The 14,258-nt window shown below is 35.7% G+C and overlaps 1 protein-coding gene across 1 annotated transcript; it reads left to right on the plus strand.

The window, feature by feature from the left end:
* The first annotated feature begins 1,471 nt into the window (after positions 1-1,471).
* LOC124917970 (short-chain dehydrogenase reductase 3b-like) lies at positions 1,472-2,390 on the plus strand. The gene has a single exon (XM_047458238.1). The coding sequence runs from the start codon at positions 1,509-1,511 to the stop codon at positions 2,310-2,312; it is 804 nt and encodes a 267-aa protein (XP_047314194.1). The 5' UTR covers positions 1,472-1,508; the 3' UTR covers positions 2,313-2,390.
* Positions 2,391-14,258: the final 11,868 nt, after the last annotated feature.

The raw sequence follows: 14,258 nt of genomic DNA on the forward strand, positions 1-14,258 counted from the left end.
TCTTCGCTTTCAATCGTCTACTCGAAAAACAAAATTCAAGCGAATATTTGGTCGTTTACTGATTGTCATTTCAAATTAATTGAATTAACATTTATTAATAAACGGAAATATAGAATTAATAAAAATAAAATAGCCAAGTAATTGAGGCGAATATTTGTTCGGTTGATGCATGTCATCTTCAATTAATTGAATTAATAATTAAAAATCGGAAATATAAAATCCATGTCATTTTGGTCTTCACATAGACGGGTAATTGTCTTTCCATGACAGGCAGGCGATCTTCTCATGGGTGGGTTGGGGGGTTTACATGAGGTTTTAATTAAAATTAATTGAAGCAAATATATCTTCGCTCCAGAGAGTCTCGAGGCAAAAAAAAATTAAATACAAAAATTAAATAAAAATTCCTTGAAAAAAAATGAATGAATTTATTGAAGCGAATATTATATCGCTGCATGTGTTTTTTAATAAATTAAATTAATATTTAATAAACGTAAATATAAAATCCCTGTCAATTTGGTCTTTACATAGACGTGTAAGTGTATTTTCATGAACGGCAAGCGGTCTTCTCATGGGTGGGTATGGGGGGTTTACATGAGGGTCATTGCAACGGGCGTGTAGATCTTCGCTCCAATCGCATCTCACCCTTCCCTCGGACACGTTGCCCGGAGCGAAGATATCTTATTTGGGTATCATATGATTATTATATTATTTCCTGGCATTAACAGGCGCTTCCGTTAACGGCGTCTTGTGTGAACCCGGGCCTAAACCCGGATTCCGGATTCTCCCTCCCTCCGTCTCCTACCCAGATTGATTTATTATTAAAATAATAATGCTGCAATCTGATTGGTCCGCCACAGGGGAACACGGCAATCGGTAGCAGAAGATCTGAACGCCTATGAGTATGGGTACATGGTTGGGCATTAGAGGGAAAAATAGTACCCGATGGGATTGGAGGATGTGCCAAACCCTAGATCCGATACGCATTTATATTAATAATAAAAATAAAATGTTTTTTTTTAATTAACGTGACTTTTCAAATAATTATTATGTTACAAAAAAAATATCTTAAATATATCATTTATTTTGTTTTTATTACACCCCACTCCAAAATAATAAAATATTATTTCTCTCACATTTTCTTCATTTGTAACTTTTTTTTCAAATTTTATTTTTCTTATTTTCTTCTTATAATGATTTTATTTGTTTTTTCAATATTTAAATTTAATTTTAAAATTATTTATTATTTAATAAAATTATGTTTTATTATTTTATAACTTAGATAATCTTATACGTTGAAAAATTGAGTACCCAACAAATATAATGAGAAATACTCGGTGAGTAATAAAATAATAATTAAGTTCATAATGATTATTTTAATAATAAGCGTGGGTACCGTTGGCATCTTTAACTATTAGAATAATAGTTTATAGTTAAAAGTCAAATAATTGAATCGACTAACCTTTTATCTACAATCTTTCTCCATCATTCACAATATTCAATTCCAAACAATGGAACCCGACCAACCAATGATTCCTCCTCCAAACAGTAGTACCGATAGACTATCAGGCAAAATCGCAATCGTAACCGGCGGCGCAAGCGGAATCGGCGAATCAACAGCTCGTCTCTTCGCCCAACACGGAGCAACCATTATAATCGCCGATATCCAAGACGATAAAGGCCGTCAAATCGCCTCCGAGATCGGCAACCATCGCTGCACCTACATCCACTGCGACGTCACCGACGAACATCAAGTCAAATCCGCCATAGATCTCGCCATCACCTTACACGGAACATTAGACATCATGTTCAGCAACGCCGGTATATTCGGATCCGCTTCTCAAACAATCGTAGATCTAGATCTAAACAACCTAGATCGCGTTTACACGGTTAACGTGAGAGGTATGGCTGCTTGCGTTAAACACGCGGCGCGTGTGATGATTGAACGGCGCGTGAAAGGAAGTGTGATTTGTACGGGGAGTGTTATGTCGGTACAAGGTGGGAAAACGGCGCCGGATTATACGATTTCGAAACATGCGGTGCTTGGATTGGTAAGGGCGGCGAGTCAACAGTTGGGTTTGTATGGAATACGTGTGAATTGTGTTTCGCCGTTTGGAGTTTCGACGCCGATGTCGTGTGGGGCGTTTGGAACTTCGCCGGAAGAAATGGAGGTTCTGATTGAACCGTTTACGCCGTTGAAGGGAGTTGTGTTGAAGACGAAACATGTTGCTGATGCTGTTCTTTTTTTGGCGTCTGATGATTCGGCTTTTATTAATGGTCATAATATTGTTCTTGACGGTGGTTTCACGGCTTAATTGAATATTGTAATCTTTATTTTTAAAATCATCCTTTGTAATTTGTTTATTGTGTTTTATTTGATTTCACTATTTACACCACAAATTTTTCTTCATTTATGAACATATCTCATGTAATGCTGGAAAACAAAGTTAGGTCTTTCTTAATTGTATTGATAGAGTCACATCTGTATGAGCCATCATCTGCAAAATAAACATGAGTAATGTCTTCCTCCTTACAAAAGATGATGAATAAATGGTTTACTCTTCAATACCTCCTTGAAGATACAAGTGAAGATTTCCATGATTAATATAAATAGGTATGAGTAGAGTGAATTGCCTTCTCTAACTCCATTTTCACATTTGAAGTATCCACCATGAATGCCATTTACGCTCACAATGAAATGGGTGGAAGACATGCACTGCATAATCCAATCCACAAAAATACTTGGGAAGCCATAAACAATCAATAACTCTTGGATAGTATCTCACCTAATAGAATCAAATGTATTCATAAAGGAAATTTACTTTTTACCATAACCCTTAAGAAGCCCTGCATAAGTAGAATGTTATGTGAAATGGAACGACTAGATATAATTGTTGATTGCCCAATACTTACTAAGTTCAAATAACGTTCTTAAACCGGTTTAAAATTATTTTTGAAATGATTTTGTAAATAACATTGCAATAGGATATATGATGAAAGTCATGATCTTTTTAGGAGTAACATTTTTTGGAATCAGATTTAAGACTTTAGAATTCTTTCGTTTTAACATTTTCCTGTTTTAGAAGAATTTCAGCACCCATCAATGGTATTTTTACCAACAAAATTCCCCAATTACTCTTAAAGAAAGTAGCATTAAAGTCGTTTGGTTCTAAGATTTTTATCACCGTTCATACAGAAGACAACATGTTCAACTTCCTTTCTAGTAACAACTTCTATAAGCTTTTTATTCATCTGATCATCAATCTGCTTCAGTCTAATCTGCCCAAGATAGTTAATGTTGCTGGAATAATCCCTTCTGTAATGTATTTGCGTTGTATAAATAAAATTCACATTTATAAAGTTGAAATAAAAATACTCATATCTTTGTCGTTGTCGATCATCATCTTTTTTGTCGTCAACACTATGGTCTGAATATGAGAGACTTCAATTGTTAGAACAACCTAGTGGTCGTCTTACTCCTCTCATTCATCGTTATTTCGTTATTCGTCAAAAAAAAAAAAAGATAACAAATTTGATAAGAGACATTCATTTTATTTTTTCTCATCAGTTCACCGACCTCTTACACTCATTTCTCGGTCAACCAATAATATCATTTCTTATCTAATAAACCTCTCAAATTACTAATATCGTGACCTCGCTTTTGCATCAAATCATGTCAATATTATGAACATTTTTACCCTCACTTTTGACAAACCAACAAACTTATCATATCACTAACTTCTTTATATTAACTTCTTCTATAAACCAATAATCTCATTCATATTTTAACCACTAATATATTTTTTTCCAATGAATCTCTCGTTACTAATCTCGTGATATCACTTTGAGTATTTTGTATCTCAACCATCTCATATCATTACCACGACCATTTTACTCTCACTTCGGTAAACCAACCACCAATCCAATCGACCTCTCATCTCGTGACTTCACTTTCAACTTTGGTCAACCAACCATCTCATTCATACATTTAACCACTAATATAATTTTCTCAACGGACAACTATCATTATTAATATAATGACCTCACACACTTTCACATGTCTCTTATCTTTCGTCAAACCAACCACAAAAATCTCAATTGACCTCTCAACTCGTGACCTCACGATATTTTGTTATCGGCCTTTTATCTCCCGGCAAACCACATCACAATCACAATGTTACCAACACTTTCATGGAGATCGACCTGAAATTCGAGATGTATAGTCTATGAATTCACGAGTTAGGAACTTATTGTTTCATAATTTTCTTAGGGTTTAACCGTTCAACTAAAAATTATGGCATCTACTGTTCTCGTCTGTATGTGATCCCTGAAGACGATCTTAATGATGTGGAAGTAAGAACTCAATTTTAACTTTTTCTCACTTTTTTTTAGGAATTTGTTTTTGAGCTCTTTTACCCTCCTTAAATCTGTTTAAGTAGATTTAATAACTAAGTCACTAATTGCTTGTCTTTCATACAAACAAATGTTGTTTATCTGAGTTTTCATCAATTTACCATACTCATTCCACCTAAAATTTGTTTATATCCACCAACATTATCTTTCCAATTTTTTCATTGTCTAAGTCTGAACTGACTAACTTGAGTGTGTTTAATGCTCTTAACTCTTAATATGATTTACAATTTTCAAGGTAATCGAATTTTGTTCTATTAGTCAATTAATTGATTTAATAGATGAAATTGAATGGATAATTAAACATTTCTAGAGAGTAAACACTTGAACTATTATGCTCTTACAAGCATATTTAACATACATTTCGAAATGTAATAAAACAAAGGTGTACACTATCATGAGCAACCCAAATAAAACTTGGCAAGAAGGAAATGTGTGGAATGGAAATGCCATGAGCGATCCAGAAAAGGGAAAATTCCAGATAGACATCTTATTCCCAAAGGTAATTACACTTGATCATCCGCACCGATTTGAGCTCCCACCCGAAATTGAAGAAAAATGTGTCAAGGCATGGGAGTTTGTCATAGTCGGTCATTTTATGGGCAACATGAAAGCACCATTTGCTGAGGTTAAAAGAACGTTGATGGGTCAGTGGGAATCCTCTGGTCTAGAGAGGATCACAATCAATGATCACGGATTCTACTTTCTATCCTTCAGGAATGGAAGCGAAATAAAGTCGATCATAGAGAGCGAATATACTTTTATCAGGGGAAAAAGATTCAAGTTGTACAAGTGGAGCGAGGAACTTAATACTAATCATAGACCGCCTGAACTTGAACAAATCTGGGTGAATCTCAAGAATGTTCCACCACACATGTGCAACCCGATGGGCCTGGCCTATATTTCAAGCATTATAGGCAAACCACTTATGTTTGACCCAGCAATGGAAGGTTACGAGCGTACATCTGTGGCCAGAGTTAGTGTCGAAATCCATCCAAGTAGCTCTCTTCCAATTAAGCTTGAACTTAAAGATAGACTGGGAAATTTATTTGACATTGGAGTACAATACGAATGGAAACCAAATTGATGTATATGGTGTAGCACTTTCACACACGCTACGAATAAATGTCCAGTCAATAATAATCTAAAATCGAAGGCCAATAACAACACTCAAGTAAGCGATATCAATGACTCTAACCAGGCTCAGGTTGAGAGAAATGTGAACAGGTCTGAACTTAACAGCAATGAACGCACTAAAGATGATAAGATGGGCAACCAAAAGCAAGAACAGATAAGGGTAAGGAAGAAGATAGGAAAAAGAATGAAGTGGGTAAGGGTACAAGCTGACCCTACTAACGTTGATCATATTGGTCATGTTCAGGGCACCAGTCCTAGGGATTCTGTTTTCTCAAGAATAGGTCCTGTTCAAAATGTCAGTCCTGGTCAGGGTATCGGTCCTGATAAAGCTGGACATAGACACACCGGTCCTAGAGCTTCTCATAAAGCTACTGTTTCTAGCCATATTGACCATATTAATCCTGGTTTTGGACTTGTTGATCATGAAACTACTCAAGCTACTGGACTTGCTACTAAAGGTCCTGATGAAAAATGTGCAACCATTGCTGATCCCGGCTATATTGGTCCTAATACTGGCACAAGTCCTATTATTGTGGATGATACTATTGTTGGTCCTAACTTCACCGATCCCAATACTGATCAAAGAACTGGTCTTGATGTAACTACATGTCCTAGTTCCAAAGTTTCTGAAATTCAAAGATCTATGGGACGGGGAATATTTGGCCCATATGAAACAAGCAAAATTGGATCTGAAGGCACTCCAATAGGTCGTGAGTCTACTCTTCACAGTTCTAGGAATGCAAGTAGGAACCTAAAAAACAATGTCATCAAAATTCGAAATGACCTGACCCTTGGGCTCAAAGCCACCTTTCGAGATGATGAACAGGAGAATCTTGGAATAAGTAATAAAGAAGCTCTTGAGAATGGACTGGGAAATCTTGGGTTTTGTGAAATCAAAATATCAAGTGCAGAAGAAGACAATTTGGTCTTGAATAAGGCAGTGAGCCTTAATTCTGAAGTAGGGCGAATAAAAACCGATAACAAACATGAATCTAGTAGTGAAGAGGTTCAAAGTCAGAAAAGACCTACTAAAGCAGAACAAGATGAAAATCGAAGACAAAGCAGAAAAATCCTAGATCCAGAAGCTACTAAATCTATCACGGGAGAAGATTAGATCTACATGAGGCAACCCTCACTCAATGGCAATAGTATTCCATGTAATCAAACTGTAGCCATTGAGGATAGTGAGGCAAGTGATGCTTATGATTTCTCTGATGAAGAGGTCCAGGACAGTCTGGAAAGTCAGGAACCCAACACTTATATTCATTCATGAATATAGTGACATGGAACATAAGGGGACTCAATGACCCTCTAAAATGTAAAGAAATCAGGAGGATCATTGAGAATCAGAAGATCACTATTATGGGTATTCTTGAGACAAAAGTCAAAAGTCGGAACGTTGAGAAGGTTAGCAAACTGTGTATTGATAGTAGCTGGGAAATCATTCACAACTCAAATGAAAAAACGGACAGAATCTGGGTTATTTGGGATAACAAAGTTGTTGAGGTGATGACTCTTTTTTCGAATGATCAAGCAATCCTAGTGGAGGTCAAAGACAGAATCACAAGAATCGTGTTTAATCTTGCTATTGTCTATGGTAGCAACTCAAGCACGGACAGAAGACTCCTCTAGAGTTGTCTTAGAAACTTGATCGGTATTGATAAATCTTGGGCTGTCCTCGGTGATTACAACGTAACTAGAAACGAATCTGATCGTAGCCCAGAATCTGAAATTACTCGGGATATGATTGAATTTAATGACTGCATCAGAGATATGGGTTGTATCGAGCCTACCAATTCTGGGAACTTCTTCATTTGGTCTTCTACGAGAGGGAATGAACAAATTAGAAAAAGTGGAATTGACAGATGTCTGGTAAATGAGAACTAGATTAACCAATTTCCGAGAAGTCAACTTCATGTTTTGAATCCGGGTATATCTGATCATTGCCCGATTAAATTGTTCTGGGAAAAGGAAGAAAGGTTCAAAAGGCCCTTTAAATTTTTCAATTTCTGGATGGATAACGATAAATTCAAGGGTATCCTCGAAAGTGTATGGTCAACAGATGTCAGAGGTTCCAACATGTACATGGTTTTTGAGAAGCTTAAGCTCCTGAAGAATCATCTCCAAAGCTTTGACAAGAAGAAGTTCAACAATATCTCCAATAGAGTTCTGGCTGCTAGAGAAGAATTGGAAGAGGTTCAGAAAAAGTTATTAAGGGATGATAGTGATGAACAACTCAATGAAACATAAAGATATGCGCTTGAAAACTTCAGGAAGTTGAGTCTGCTTGGAGAGAATTTTGTTAGACAGAAATCAAGACAGAGCTGGCTTTCGTTGGGTGACAAAAACACAGCTTTCTTCTACAGAAAATGCAAGGCTAGAAACATGAGAAACAATGTGTACAGGCTGAAGAATGATGATGGTGAATATGTTCAGGGTCAAAAGGGTGTCCAAGATCTGGCTATTGATTTTTATAAGCAGCTTATGGGTACAAGAAAGCAGCATCAAAGTCACCTGAATACCTTGTATCAAATTATTGATAGGAAAATCTCTGCAGAAGATAGTCGCGAGTTGATAAGGGTGGTCACGAAGGTTGAGGTTAAAGAAGCTCTATTTAGTATTGATAGGAATAAAAGCCCGGGTCCTGATGAGTTTAATGCACAGTTCTTCAAAGATAATTGGTCGGTTGTGGGTAAAGATGTTACTGATGGGGTTCTGGAATTTTTCAAAAACAGGAAAATGTTAAAGCAATGGAATACAGCGGTCCTAACCTTGATCCCCAAAACTGCGGTACCTGAGAAAGTACAAGATTTCAGACCAATTTCCTACTGCAATGTGATTTATAAAATAATTTCAAAAATCATTTCTAAACGTTTTAAAAATGTTATAGGAAAAATAATAAATCTTAATCAATCTGCATTCATCCCCGGTAGGACAATCTCTCATAATATTCTTCTCATGCAGAGCCTATTAAAAGGCTACGGGAAAAAGAAAATATCCTCGAGAGTGGCTTTCAAAATAGATATCAAGAAAGCTTTTGACTCTGTTAGATGGGAAGCCATTCGAGACTTTCTGGTTGTTTCTGCTTTTCATATGAATTTTATCGATTGGATTATGCAATGCGTTTCATCATCATGCTTTGTTGTTAGCGTCAATGGAGTCCACAGAGGCTATTTCAAGGGTGAAAACGGGGTAAGGCAAGGGGACCCCCTCTCTTCTTACCTTTTCGTAGCTATCATGGCGATCTTTGAGAGCATCTTCGCGATGTTCCGAAAGAATCGTCCATACATCTTTCACCCATTCTGTGAGGTAGAGGAGGTAACACATTTATGATTTGCTGACGATTTGTTCATTCTAGCGCACGCGGACGTTGATTCCATTAAAACTATTAGGGCTGCACTAACGTTCTTTTCTGAGGTAACATGTTTAACTATTAATGAAAGCAAAAGTGTGGCATTTTATGGAGGCGTGAAGGACGAAACAAAGCAGGACATCTTCAACATCATGGGCATCAAGGAAGGCAGATTTCCCATAAGGTACTTAGGAATTCCGTTAACTGCGAAGCAGATCGAGATCTCACACTACAAGCCGCTGATTGAAAAGGTAAAAAACATGATATCTGGCTGGGCAGCGAAAAAACTTTCTTATGCAGGGAGGATCGAACTTATCAAAACCGTGGTTATGGGCATAGTTGGCTATTGGGCGCAGCAAATGGTCATTCCGAAAAAGGTAATGAAGGAACTCGACACACTGATGAGAAACTTTATCTGGGGTAATAGTGGAAGAGGAGGAAAGAAAGTCAAATAGACCGCTCTCTACAAACCGAATGACGAGGGAGGCATCGACTTGAAAAACTGTATCGAGTGGAACAAGGCTCTAACCTTCAAGCATCTGTGGGCTTTGGAGCGCAATCAGGAGTCACTATGGATCAAATGGGTACATACGAGATTTATGAAACACGAAACCAGCATCTAGACCTGCAAAATTCACGAAGGTATGAGCTGGTCTCTAAAAAAGATTCTTAAACTAAGAAGCGATATTGCAGATCTTTATGACATCCGACTAGGGGACGGGAACGGCACTCTATTCTGGCACGACCCTTGGTTTGAAAACCATCCTATCATCGACAAGAAGCAGTTTCAAAATACTCGTATCAGAAGGGACTGCGCAAAAGCGAAAATCAGAGACATCAAATACGGGAATTGGAACTTGCTCTTGAGAAGAATTCCAGAAGGAAAGAGGATACTTGATCATATAAGTAACATACAACTACACGACAGACCGGATATTCATGAATGGAAAGCTGAGGACAATGGGAAACTGGTATTGAAGAAAATATGAGAGGTAATCTAGGAAAAAACGCCGAAAGTAGAATGAGCTCCTCTTGTATGGTCAACGAAGATTATCCATCGACACCAGTTCATCCTATGGCTCGCCTTCTGGGAAAGACTCAGCACACGTGATCATATTAGTAAGTATATGAGCATCCCGGACGCGAGCTGTCTTCTATGCATAGGAAATGAAGAAACCATAGATCACCTATTCGGGAGCTGTTGTATTGCTTCGGAGTTTTAGGGACAGATTCCATAAAAGCCTAGAGCTGATCAGTTTCCCGAGCGAATGGAATGAAATCAAAGAAGCGGCACTACTCAAAGCCAAGGGAAATAGATTTGCAACAAGCGTGTTCAAGTGCGGCTTTGGAGCAGTGATGTATAACATTTGGCAAGAACGGAATGCAAAGGTATATGACAGAACCCGCAGGAGCATTGATGAGTTATGGAAAGATATTGTATCGGATTGTAGCGCCCTCGCGAGAACGTGGAGAGGAATTCCAAACACGGAGCAGAACTGGAATATCTGCAGGAACTGGAATTTACCGTTTTTTAAACTCACTAGAATTGAAAGCATTGTAAACAGATAATTCATTTACGTTTTTGGTTTTTTTCAGAATGTTACGACTTCAAAATCATTCTAGGCCTGTCTAGAATGATCTCTTAAACTCGTGGTTTTTTTTCCCGTTTTTGGGAATTTTTAATGAAATGACGCTAAGTCGTTTTTCCAAAAAAAATAAAAAAAAAAAATCCTAATGTATCTACCTCTTCATCTTAGGGTTCTTCATTTCCCCATTACTTTCACTCCTTTTATTCACCATTTCTTTAGCTCGTCCATCTATTTTTCATTCATTCTTCACCATTTCTATGGCTTGCACAACTTTGAACTATTCTATCTCCATTAATTTCCACATTTGTTAATGACTGTCTGTGGCCTGTAAAAATCTGTTTCAGCTTTTGATACTTGATGTTAGTGGCGCCGTTGGGGGTGGCGGCGGCGGTGATAGAAGAGATTAATCGGCGACGGGGAATGAGAATCTATATATTTTATTAACGGTTCAGTTGATTTGACTCATACAACCGAATTTGGTTGCAGAGAAAGAAGAGTCGACGACGATGGTTGATTGGCGTTGCTGCTTCCATTTGGAATTGGGGAGATGAACGTTCTTGACTAATGATCCAGAACAGAGGACCATCGCCCATGAGGAAATGCAAGTGTCGAATATTTAGAATTTTAGATCATAAGTGTTGGGTGTATATGAAACAAGATGTTTATGTCTTAGGTGGTGTTATGCTAAAGGCTCAATATAATTTTTTTTTAATGAGTAGACATTAATATCGTTCGATTTGGGAATTTAGGTCTGACCGGTGAATTTGGTTCCTTTTGTAAACATGGCCGACCATCGACAATTTCATTTGTGTAGATTTAAGAAATCATGTGTGACTGTGTGAGAGAGAGAAAATGTGAGATTTATAGTGTGCAATTTTTTTTAACAAGGTGAACAAAGAGTAAATTAAAGAGAGATAGAAATAAAGAGTTTGTTTGATATTTGATTATTTTAATAATCTTGTCACACATATATTATTGTAAAGTAGTAAATTTAAGTAAAAAAATATTAGAGATATAAACCGGGTTTGATTTAAGAATTTAAGGTTTGGTGGATTTGAATTTTTTTAATGGATTTAAAAATATAACCGAAAAAATATGGATGAAATGAGTGGATAAATATGTTTTTCCTAATTTCTATAAATTTTGAAAATAAATTTGGTTTGAGTTCAAGTTTCGAGTCGAGTCGAGATTGTAGGTAAATAGTCGAGTCGAGTTCGAGTCGAGCTCGAGCTCAAGCTGGTTTGAGCTCGGCTCGACTCATTTGCAGCCCAGCACTAACAACTTGATTAATATGCATATAAGGGAATTTTTTTGTATGACCACTGTGTGGCACATTGGACCTTAATGACATGTATCTTGTCATGTTATCATTTTAATTTTCCTTCTGATGATAAGTTTTAATATTTTTTATTTCACCAAGATGAGTTTCTTCCTACTATTTTCTTTTGTTTGTGACATTAGACTGTTAATTTAATAAAGAAAGATGTTACATTTTCTAAAAAACAACATTAAATAATAAACAAAATAAGTTGACAAAGTTTTGAATTATATAAACCTCTCGTTACAATTTCTTCATTTTATACTCATTTCTTAGAGTTAATTCTCCAAGTTCCTTAAATATCATCTTTTCCAAAGATAACTATAATTGCAAGAAAACAGTATAATTAGTTTACATTTTTGTCGTGATTAAAGATTTGTACTTATCCAACCACCAATCACCAACTTCCACCACCATAACCAATTCTTATAAAAAAAGGAGTGTTGAATGGTGAGCAAAATTAGGGACGATGAGGTTGTTCCGTACAAATCTTTAATCACCACAAAAATGTAAGCTAGTTCCATCGTTTTCTTGCAATTATAGTTGTGTTGGGAAAGATGATATATAAGGAATTTGAAAAACTGACTCCAAGGAAAAAGATCTAAAAACAAAATGTCTAAAGTCTATTTTTATACATGTTTCCTTTTCTAGCATTCCCTTATTGCTTAATTGTATTAATATAAAATGAAGATATAAAATGAAGAAATTGTAATGAGAAATTTATATAATTCAAAACTTTGCAGTTTCAAATTTCAATATAAACTTATTTTGTTTATTATTTATTGTTGATTTTTAGAAAATGTAACGTCTTTCTTTAATAAATTAAAAGTCTAACATCACTTACAAATACAAAAAGAAATCAGTGGAATTAAACTCGTGAAATCAAAAAATATTAAATGAAAAATATAAAACTTATCAACAAGGGAAATTAAAATGCACATATGGCAAGATAAATGTCATGAAGGTACAATGTGTCAAATAGTGGCCATACAAAAGAACTCCTTATGCGCAAATTAATCAAGTTACTAGTACAATGAAGGTCTCATTCTTTGCAATATAGAATATTAAAAGTTTTACGAGGTAATACATAAGAACATGATTCTTTTCTTTCATTTATAAATTACATAAAAAAAATAGTCGTTTAAGCTGAACAAAAACATTAGACCATGTATAAGAAGAGATTTAAATACTCAATTTCTAAAAGTAACCGAGTTATACAAATCATTGTGACGAAAATGAGAGAGGTAAAGATTTGATAAATATGTCAAAATGTCCAACATGCACTTCAAATGAAACATAAATGTTTGCTCCCTAGCCTTTCAAATTTTAGTGAACGCAATTCAAATTCCAAACAAAAAAGAACAATCAAATGTATGTTAGTAATAGTTACTTCAAGTGTTTACTCTCTGGAAGTGCTTATTTATTCAATTTCATCTATTAAATCAATCAACATAATTTGACTACCTTTCAAACTCTAAATCAAATTAATAATTATGAAAATGAAAAGCACCTAAACTAGTTAGTTAAAACTTAGACATATGAACAATAAGGAAAGATAAAGTGGTGGATATAAACAAATTTTAGGCTAAATGAGTATTGTAAATCTATGAAAACTCAGAACAACTTTGTATGAGAGACAAGCAATCAGTGACTCAGTTACTGAATCTACTACGAATTTAAGGAGAGTAGAAAGCTCAAAAACGAATTCCACAAAGCAAAACGTGCCATAATTTAAAGTTGAACGGTTAACCTCTAAGAAAATTATAAAATGATAAGTTCCTAACTCGTGAATTCACAAACTATATATCCCAAATTCCACATCGATCTCCATTAAAGTGTAGGCCATTGCACACTTGTCTTAGAGGTTTCCCCCCAAAAGGGGCCAAAGAACACGCAAAGTTATCAGAATTCTTACCTTGTCTAGACGAGTCAACAAGTTTAGACGAGGATGCCGTTGATACTCCGATTTTCTTTTTCACGGGAAACTTCATAGCCCTAACTAAATCTGTCTTACTCGAATCGAGATCTTGAATCATAACCACATCACAGATCTGCCATGCCATTGATCATCTTCTCGTTTATAGTCGCATTGTCTAAATTTGTCATACTCACATTTAGATTTTGAATCATAGCCGCATCGAGAGATATGTCTGTCGTTGATCCTCTTCCAATTTATATCCGTATCGTCTAAATTTTCCCTAGCTAAAATAAAAATGGTTAGAGCGCGTAAATGCTGTGGATCTCCAAAATTTGCTATCAAGCGTTACCTTTTTTTTTTACTTAAAAAGTTAGCATACTTTCTTTCAAAATCATATTAACTAGTATAATCTCTTAGAAATTCTCTTAACACTTATTATATTGTCTTTTTTAGAATTTGAAAGATCAAATATTTATTATAACAAAATAAGATTCTTATTAAAAATATTTTATCATTATGTCTTTAAATTTAAATGTA

Source organism: Impatiens glandulifera, chromosome 1 (assembly GCF_907164915.1).
Source record: "Impatiens glandulifera chromosome 1, dImpGla2.1, whole genome shotgun sequence".
NCBI lineage: Eukaryota > Viridiplantae > Streptophyta > Magnoliopsida > Ericales > Balsaminaceae > Impatiens > Impatiens glandulifera.

Excerpts from the sequence above, each read along its gene's own strand:
- LOC124917970 (XM_047458238.1), top strand. The coding sequence starts at position 1,509 with ATGGAACCCGACCAACCAATGATTCCTCCTCCAAACAGTAGTACCGAT.